Source organism: Xiphophorus hellerii, chromosome 4 (genome assembly GCF_003331165.1).
Source record: "Xiphophorus hellerii strain 12219 chromosome 4, Xiphophorus_hellerii-4.1, whole genome shotgun sequence".
NCBI classification, from domain to species: Eukaryota; Metazoa; Chordata; class Actinopteri; order Cyprinodontiformes; family Poeciliidae; genus Xiphophorus; species Xiphophorus hellerii.
The window spans coordinates 2,219,085-2,229,083 of NC_045675.1; the positions used below are offsets into that span (position 1 = coordinate 2,219,085).

At 39.0% G+C, this 9,999-nt stretch overlaps 1 protein-coding gene across 3 annotated transcripts; it reads right to left on the minus strand.

The window, feature by feature from the left end:
• Positions 1 to 205: 205 nt before the first annotated feature.
• drd4b (dopamine receptor D4b) lies at positions 206 to 9,598 on the minus strand. Of its 3 annotated transcripts, XM_032561767.1 has the most exons (6): positions 9,374 to 9,598; positions 9,183 to 9,252; positions 8,615 to 9,114; positions 5,872 to 5,984; positions 4,040 to 4,635; positions 206 to 1,019 (listed from the first exon to the last, which is right to left on the minus strand). In XM_032561767.1, the coding sequence occupies exons 3-6, from the start codon at positions 8,861 to 8,863 to the stop codon at positions 817 to 819; spliced, it is 1,161 nt and encodes a 386-aa protein (XP_032417658.1). In that variant the 5' UTR covers positions 8,864 to 9,114; positions 9,183 to 9,252; positions 9,374 to 9,598; the 3' UTR covers positions 206 to 816. The 3 variants fall into 3 exon arrangements, with proteins under 3 accessions (XP_032417658.1, XP_032417657.1, XP_032417659.1); XM_032561766.1 differs by having other exon boundaries at positions 9,183 to 9,598; XM_032561768.1 differs by having other exon boundaries at positions 8,615 to 9,598.
• Positions 9,599 to 9,999: the final 401 nt, after the last annotated feature.

Sequence of the window (9,999 nt, forward strand, 5' to 3'; positions counted from 1 at the left end):
ATAAAGTTGTACAAGAATAAGGTTGTAATATGAGAACAAAGTTGAAACAAAATGACAATAATAAAGTCATAATATGAAGTGGAACAAAAATTTATTTAAATAAAGTCAAAATATTACAAGCATATAGTTGTAATATGAGAATAAAGTCATAAAATTTCACAATATTCTCACAATACCACAACTTTATTCTCATACTATTTTAACTTTATTATTGGAATACTATGACTTTATTATTGTTTTATTCACACTTTATTCTCATTTTATTTTTAAACATTTTCTTAGCGTGGCCCCAATACTTTGTTGTACTTTAGCGTTAGCAGAACTAAAGTTTATGGTTAGTGCTTTAGCGTTAGCAGAACTAAAGTTTATGGTTAGTGCTTTAGCGTTAGCAGAACTAAAGTTTATGGTTAGTGCTTTAGAGTTAGCAGAACTAAAGTTTATGGTTAGTGCTTTAGCATTAGTGCAGCTAGCTTTTTAGCAGTGCCCACCAAAGGTTTTGCTATTGGATAAATCTTTCCAGATATCTTGTGTTCTTCAGTCTCCTTCTAAATCTTCTTATCCAGGGCTGTAGCTAGCAGGTCCAGCTATAGGTGGACGGACAGCATCCTCCCACAAAAGATCTGAACTGGTCAAATAAATCTTTATTTCAGACCAAACAAAGTCTGTTTGTATTTTACATAAAATCCATAAAAACCTCCAATGAAAATTTTCTTCCTCTTATTTCCAGTTTGGCTCGCGAACTGGAAACATCCCAGTCTGAGGTTATGAACCCAAACCTCCTCTGGTGTTTCAGTCTGTGGAGGCAGCAACCTGCTGTCAGCAGCAGCTGCGGAAACATTTCTTGAAGAACTTCTTGAACTCCGTGTTGAATATGGTGTAGATGATGGGATTGAGGGCGCTGTTGACGTAGCCGAGCCAGGTGACGGTGCTCATCAGCGCGTCGGGGATGTTGCACGTCAGGCACAACGCTCGCATCGTGTGCACCACGAAGAACGGCGTCCAGCAGAACAGAAAGCAGCCTGAACAGACGAAGAGGAGAACCGCAGGTTAAGAGATCCGAACGGTGGGAATCTGGTCAGATTTAAAGAGTCAGGTCTGATTTTACAGATGAGATGATTAAAATTATTAGGGCTAGGCAAAGAAAAAATAATAATAAAGAAATGAGATAAAACGTATTATAATAAAGACAACACTACATGTCTGACTTTATTCTCATGTAGTTTTGACTTTATTCCCACAATTTTATGTCCTTGATTCCAAATTAATATGACTTTAATCTTGCATTATTTTAGCTTTATCCTCGTAATTTTATTATTTTATTTTTGTATTATTTTGACCTTATTCTCATACGACTTTATTCTTGTAATATTACAACTTTATTTGTATTATTATTTTGACTTTAGGCTTGAAATATTATGACTTTATTCTTGTTGAACTTTTACTGTATTCCCTTATGAGTTTATTTTTGTAATTTTAGGACTTTTATTTTCTTATTAATACAAATTTATTGTATAAATTGTATACAATCTATTTATATTGTATACAAATTTGTTGTATTTATTGTATTTTTTGTAATAATGTAAAATGACATTATTTTTGTAATTTTATTTTTTTGTTTTTCTTTGAGTGGGCCAAAACAGTCAAATTTGAGGCCCATCAATTCGGCAGCAGAAGATGAACCAGACTGGATTATCGACAGAACAATAATGATCAGCAAGTCAACGAGAGAAAAACTGAAATAAGAAAAGAATCAAGATGTTGCAGTGGCCTACTCAAAGTCCAGACCTTAAGGGAGCTGTGTAGAAACAAAGAGTAAACTACAGCTTGTCCTCAATGATGTGAGAAATCGAGAGGCAGACGGAAAACATCTGCTTTGTTTTCAGTAAAATTGATTTCGTCACTCATTATTCTGAAGAGTTTAATGTTGTACAACCCAATGTAATTAAACCAATGTTGAATTAAAATCTGCTTAGCTGAGCGGTTTGCACCCAATTATGTTTGTTTTGAATGTAAAACAGAACATTTTATTTTGCTTCTCAGCATGATGAGGAATAAAACCCGTGTGTTGCTGAAACCAGCCGCTGACTGGATCTCAGGCTGTTTCCTCAGTCTGAGTTTAACATCTTGTGTTGTGTGATAATTGGATTGCAGGCTTTAAGCTGTGACAGAGCTACATGAGGAGCTACGGTTGGTCAGGAGCGCCGCTTTTATCCCGGGACTCAGGATGACCTGCAGGAAGGTCGACCTCCTCGCCTAAGAGCTCTGATCAGAGTCTGCAGGAAGATTCACAAACCAAGTGAGGTTGTTTAGTGTCATCAGTGACCTGAATGCTAGTATTAGCTATTGCTAATGGCTAATGGCAATGAAGTTGGTGTCTGGTTCCCATCTTTAGTTGGCGCTAAATTAAAGGACTAATTTGCATTTAAACGTTCTGGACCTTGTTTGGTCACCATGGTTACCATGAGCTTTTCCACCAGGCAGTCCGGTAGACTTGGTTCGATTGGGACCAAAGTTTTAACATTTATTTTTATCTCCATCTGCTGCGGTTCTCTTTCTCTCTGCTCTGACTCAAACCAACCAAACCCTTTGAGCAACCTGTTCCCCTCCTGGCCTGTGGGGGCGCTGCACCAAGAACCACTGAAGAAAACATGAAAGCCTCTGAAGAGGACACTGAGCACAACTTCCTTCTTCACCAAATCTAAACAAAAATGCAGTGACATCAGATTTTAGTGCCTCAAGGATTTCTCTTTTGTCTTTGCTAAGAAAACCACTAGCCATTTCTCCCGCTAGCGTGAGCTTAGTGGATCGGGTTTGTTTTTTTTACCCCGAATGCTCTGCGCTGTAGTCCACTTCCTGCTTTTGGAACGGTTTCCAATCCGCTTGCCGTTCACATATGCATTCGAACCGAACCAGAGTTCATTTCAAACTGAAACCTAGATTTGTAGGTGGATCAGAATTCAATAATGCATTCACACCTCAAACAAACCGAACCTTTTGGATGGACTCAAGTTGGACTTAACAGGGCTGGTGTTAATTTACCTTAAGGGTATTTCCCCACCAGTCCTGTTCAGCCCACTTTAATCCAAATCCAGACCGTTTGGATTTGGATTTTGAACCCCCAGAAAGTTCGGTTCGTTTGGGGAGGTGTGAATGCTCAATGGGACCCATAAAGGGAATCTGTTTCTCCTACAAACCTCGCTGTGGGTTCAGGTTAAGTGAACTCTAGTGTGGTTCAAATCGATATGTGAACACCAAGCAGACTGGAGACCGCTCCAAAGGCAGGAAATGGACTACAGTGCAGGGCATTATGGGTAAATATAACCAAAACAAATTATAAGACCAGCACTAGGAGGAATAATGACTTGTGGTCTTTAACCAAAGAAAAAAAAGAAAAACTACAACCGCTAGAATCTGACATCACTGCATTTTTGTTTACATTTCATGAAGGAAGTTGTGCTCAGTGTTTTCTTCAGAGGTTTTAATGTTGTTTCCTTCAATGGTTCTTGGTGCAGCGCCCCCACAGGCGAGGAGGGGAACGGGTTTTTCAAAGGGTTTGATTGATGTGAAAGAGAACTGCAGCAGCTTAAAATGTAACTAATGTTGCAACTTTGGTCCCCAATCAAACCAAATCTAGTGGACCATCAGGGTGAAACAACCTTTAGCTTCAGAACCAACATTAACGGATTGAAAAATTAACCACAGATGACAAGAGAAACTGACAGAACCGCCCCAAGTTGGGCGCCATTTTGTTGGGAGTTGATCAGTGACAAAAATATTAAAATAAAATCACCAAACGGCACTCCACATTTCTGCTCTAAATTAGGCCAATTTATCTGAATCTACCGGACTATCAGGTGAGAAAACACTCCAAGGGAGAGATTGAGTCATAATCTGGATTTGGGGAGCCATTACTAGTCTCCAGAGGGACCACCATACTAAAAATACTCCAACAGCCTCATCCAAGAGGTCACAAAAGCACACAGAATAATATTTAAAGCAGTTCTCATTAAATCCTGGTTTTCCATTTTCTTTTACTCACCTACTACAACCGGTAGGACCCTCATAGCTTTCCGTTCCCTGCTGTTGATCTTCGCCCTCTTCTTGACTTGCTGCTGGTTGAATCTCACTGTTGGCACTGAGTTTTCCCTGTACTGCCGTGGATAAGGAATCTCCTGCTGGATGTAGTCGCCCGAGTCGTCCATGCGAGACTGGGCCAGATCTCTCTCTATGATCCTGGGCAGCGGCATGGGCAGCGCCCCGGGGATGGTGCCCATCATCGGGGGCAGGGCGCCGCCGACCACGCTGCTCTGCTGCAGCTTCCGGCACGCCTCGATGCTGCTGCGCAGCTTGGCCTTCCGCGTCTCCTCCCACCGCTTCAGACCTCGAAAAATCCCAAAGTAGAGCAGCACCATGATGGGGCAGGGGATGAAGAAGGAGCAGACGGACGAGTACACCACGTAGTTGTTGTCCTCCAGTTTGCACTCTCTGGTATCGCGGTTCGGCACGTTGTTGATGCCGAAGATGACGGGCGAGGCGACGGCCAAGGCCAGCAGCCAGGTGGCGGACAGCAGGATGAGCTGCCGGTAGTCCACGTGTTTACGGTTGTAATTCAGCGGTATGGACACCGCAATGAACCTGGAAAAAGAACATGAGCTACATCAACCGAAGTTTGGTTTTCTTTCAGGTTCTAAAACAAAGGAAAACTTTGATACTTTTTAACAAAATTAGGACCAAAAAAAGCTCTTTGACCCAAAGCCATTTTTTCTGGATTTCTATAGGATTGCTATAATGCTAAATATTTTCAAATCTACGCTATAAGTTATAGCATAATGAAAAAGACACGGTGTAGTAAGTAGCTGAAAGAGAATTTCTTAATGAATCGAACAGATTATTTCTAGACATTTGCTGCAGGAAATGTCCTTGTAATGTAGCAGCTAGCTTAGCAGCAAATGTTGGATGTAGTTTACATTTATTTTGTTTCAAAGACACAAGAAAACTCCTACAGCCGCTAAAATCTGATGCCACTCCAGATGCCACTTTTGTTTGTTTAAATTTTATGAAGAAGGAAGTTGTCCTCAATGTCTTCTTCAGAGGTTTTCCTGTTGTTTCCTTCAGTGGTCTTTGGTGCAGTGCCCCCACAGGCGAGGAGGGGAATAGGTTTTTCAACTAGTTTGGATCATTTGACACCGTGCAATGTGAAAGAAAACCACAGTGGCTGAAAATAGGCCTGTCGCAACTAGCAATAAATCAATTAATCATGTGATAAATTAAAACGATTTCAATAATTTTCATTTGAATAATTTTTTTCTCTCCTTCTGCCAAAATCTGGATGACAAAAGTCTTCAGTCAGGTCCTTTGGCCTCAACCAGCCCTTTTTTTGAAGGACAGTTTTGTTTACAGAGACTCCATAATTCATCTTATTTGTTGTTTTATTTGCACATTTAAGATGTTTCCAGTTCCAGGGTTAAATGCTCATTAGAATTTAAAGTTTATTGAGTTTTCAGATGTGCTGTTATTACCATAATATTACTTGAAAATGGTCTCAAAACAGCAATGTTATCGTTTACTGCAATGACATCTGGAACAATTTATCCTGGGCAAAGTTTGAAAATGTAACAAATGTTGCAATTTTGTTCCAATTAAACAAATTGAGTCTATCAGTGAAATTACAGCAGCGTTATTACCTGAACATCTGACAGGTGAAGATTTATTCTTTCTCAAAGTTTTAAATGAACTCAGTCAGTAAAAGGGTTTTTGTTTGGTAATTAGCAGAACACAGAGTTAAAAACCTTGACTGACTGAAAAAGTGGCTAAAATCCAAACAGATCCAGTAAAACCAGTGATCCGGACCACAGTAAGGTGGAAACCCACCGGTCCACGCTGATGGCACACAGGTTGAAGATCGATGCCGTACACAGCATCACGTCCATGGTCATCAGACCGTCACATATCGTCATGTTCAGGGTCCAAACTCCACCCTGAAACTGCTCCAGAACACACACACACCCACACACACACAGCACGTCATTAGCTGACCCAAATCCCAGTGAGAAAATGTGTAATCCTGAACACAAACATTCAGGCCCCGCCCACTTTCCCCGGCCGTCTGCAGGTGAACACACGCTGACGTCTCTAATCCAGGGCCTGCATGCCGGCGGTGTGACGCCTCACTGCGAGGTAACAAGATCAAAAACTGGGCTTTTTAACAGGCAGAGCCGGCCCAAGGCATATGCTTATGACCCCCACACCACCAGGGGGCGCCCATGGGAACCAAGCTGGCAGGATTAAAATATATGTATAAAATACTACTATATATATATATATATATATATATATATATATATATATTTATATTTATTTATTTAAAATACTATTGAATAATACAAACTAAATGCGATTACTCATTGAAAAACTATTCCTACATTGTTTTTTATAGTTACTACAGAAATAATGGTTCATCTGTGATAATTTCTGCTGTCCATTTGAAATATAAAATATCAAACATGTTTACTTTAAATTTAGGTTGCAGTCAGCTGATGTTACTTTCAAGTATGGGACACTTAAATACCAATCTGCATTTTAAAATATAAATAATATTTTTATATCTGTTACTCATATAAGGTTAAATTAGAAATAATAAATCTGTCATGATGTAATTACAAATAATGCTCATGATAGTTAGCTTAGTAATGATAAAGCATCATACAGGGGGCCTGAAATAAAAATCTGTTTCGGGCCCCAAAAAGACTTGGACTGGCCCTGCTGACAGGGAAGAAAAGCAAGCAGGAAGCTTTCAAACGACGGTTAGATTACACCTTTCTCACCTGGATAACCTGGGAAATATGAATTATAGCCGCTCATTTACCCGGTAGAGAAACTCGCGTGTTCCTCTGTTGGTGATTCATGTTGATAATCTCCGTCAGGAAGTCTAGAATCATCTGCAGGTGTTTGCATCCAAAACACCAGATCTATTTTCTGAATGCGTTTAGGTTTGTTTTGTATTTCTGTTGCGTTTCTGCCTGGAAATGGACTCCAAATATGTAGGCTTGTTGTTTTTTTGTTTGTTTTTTTATTTATTCTTTTGTGGGCTCTAGTGTCCCTTATATGATAGTAGGCTGACAGGAAACGGGGGGGAAGATATGCGGCAAATGTCGACGGGTCCAGGAATCGAACCCGCGATGGCCACGTCGAGGACTCAAGGCCTCCAAATATGGGTCGCGCTAACCACTACGACACCACGGCACGCCCGTAGGCTTGTTTTTTTTGCAGCATTTCTGCCTCATTTCGCAATTTGGAACCATTTGTATATTTTGGATCACTCTCCAGTCCACACTCGCCTCATTTGTCTGTAATTTTGTTACTTTGTAGTCTTACGATGTGATCTACAACAATAATATCTACAACACAAAGACACCAATGGCATAAAGCTTTTAATGTAAAGGGGCTTTTTTATGCTCCAAACTCAGAGTTTTAGATTTTTAAATGGGTTTTTTCTTTTCACATATTTATTGAAAAAGCTTGCTAATCAAGTCTCATTTTAGTTAAAAAATAAAATAAAATAGCCAGGGTTTTTTGTCTTTATCAAAGTTTGTCACCAGCTATAAAAACTGTGGATTTCTTGTGTTTTTATTTGCTTAACTTAGTAAACTTATTTTTGCATATATAAAATTGCTTGTTTTTAATTGTTTTAAGTACTAACACTTATTTTTTTAATCAAGTTATAATGAAACAATAAATAATTGTTGTGTTTGACTCAAATTGTAGTGTCATTTTTTAAATCCAGTGTAAAAAAAAATTAACTAAAGTGCTCAAACATTGTTATGCAGTTTGAAGCTGGTCAGGCTTCATGGGATGGATGGAGAAAAATCCAGGACAATCCTGGAAGAAAACCGGCTAGAGGCTGCAGAAGACCTGAGGCTGGGGTGAAAGGTCACTAGCCTTAGCACACCCGCATATGAGCTAAGTTGATGCTTACAATTTAGCTCATATCAACATTACTTTGTAGAAAACTTTGGTTTTTTAAAAAAATATTTAGCTAATTTAGACAAAACGTGTTAGTTAATAAGTAGTGGAAATCACCATTTTCTAATTTTCATACGATTTTTTTATGAACAGCTCTGTTAGCCAGCTAGCTAATAAGGTAGCCAGCTAGCGAACTATATGTGCATCTAGTTTGTAATTTCTAGTTTGTAGAAAACTGTCGTTTGTTTTCTTTTAAACTCAAAAAGTCCAAAGTTTGCCAGAAAAACATTTTAATTTCTGAGTTCAAAAAGTTGAAAATCTGCGTGCAAAGAAAATCTGAAATTTTGAGATTAATCTGAAAAATCTTCTATAAAAATAAAAACTTAAACATTTTCTGAGCTCAAAAAGTAGAAACTTTTCTAGAAAAAATCTGGAATTTCTGGGTTCTAAAAGAAAAAATAAATCGACATTTGGAGCTCAGACATTTCCATGATTTTTTTACTCTAAGAACTTTGCATTGAGATAAACTTGCTGCCAGTCGAACTGTTTTTAAGTTGTACAGGAATTTATTTAGAGGTAACAGAGTGAAGAGGCACTCATAAAAAAAAAACGGGAATATTTTTTGCTACTCTTCACGCAAAAACCACCTCACCTCTGCGTAAACGAAGAGCGGCAGAACCAGAACCGCCAGCAGCAAATCCGCAAACGCCAGACTCACTATGAAGTAGTTGGTTGTAGTTTTCAAAGCCTTCTCCAAGTAAACACTGAGGCACACCAGCACGTTTCCAGCACTGACGGTGATGATCAGTAAAATCCCGAATATGAGCGCCGGGAAGTTGTAGTGCGCGACCGGAGCCGCCGGCAGCGACTCGTTGATCAGGTCCGAGAAGTTGTCCGCCATGGTCCCCGGCGGTGGCAGACGGAGGGGCCCCCAGGTCTCTCCGGTGGGGTTTTCATCTATGAAGCAGAAATCCGGCAGCTACGCAGTAAACGGCGGCGTTCTAAGCGAGTTCCTCCGGTGCGCAACGCTCTCCGTGCGCAAAAACCTCCGCGCCGCAGCCGCAGACTTCATCCGATCGCAGTTTCCACTTTCTTCCACTGTTGTTCCCGACAGATTCCTGCAGGATCTGTTTCCTCCCGTCGTGTTGCAACCTGCTCATGCAGAAACAATTTAGCGAATCAGAAGCCAAGAGCAAATCCGTGCGCGTAAATCTTCTTACTGCGGCTCTGCTCGGTGTGTGTGACCAATCTGCGCAGGGTGACGAATCAGCTTCAGAGCGGCCGACTAAACTGGAAGTAAAACACTTTAGTCTCCAAGTCTGACAGGAGGCTTAATAAATAGTTTATTAAGGGAATTAATGTAATTATAGCAGATGAAGACAAAAACTGGGAGAATATAATAACATCTCACCTCTTCATGCATCGTCCAGACAACGGAGTTAAACTGATAAACTGCAAAAACAAACAATTTTACCAAGTATTTTTGCCTAGTTTCTAGTGTGAATATCTCAGTACACTTGAAATACGACAAAACTAACGTACAGCTTTTTCAGTAAGAAATGGGAGATTGTTTTAAGCCAATAAATTCTTAAAATTGATTATTGATTATACAATTGGTAGATTTTTTCACTTGCAACATGGGAAAAAGGTTTTAAAAGTGAAATAATCTGCCAGGAACTAGCACTGTTTTTAAAAAAATCAATATTAAGCAGTTATTTACTTTAAATAATAACTATGGAGCTAAATTGAGGCCATAAATTTTGTTCAAAAGAAAAAAAATCTTGAATTTGGAAAAGCAAAAAAATCTAATATATATATATATATATATATATATATATATATATATATATATATATATATATATATATATATATATATACTTGGTAAAATTTTGTTTTTGCAGTAACAAATATACAAATAATTAATACAAAATAAATCACAAAAACAATTAGACAAGATGCTGAGACAAGTAACAGATATTGTCTATATGGTCTGATTCTACATCAGATATATTCTATATATTCTATAACTCTGCAT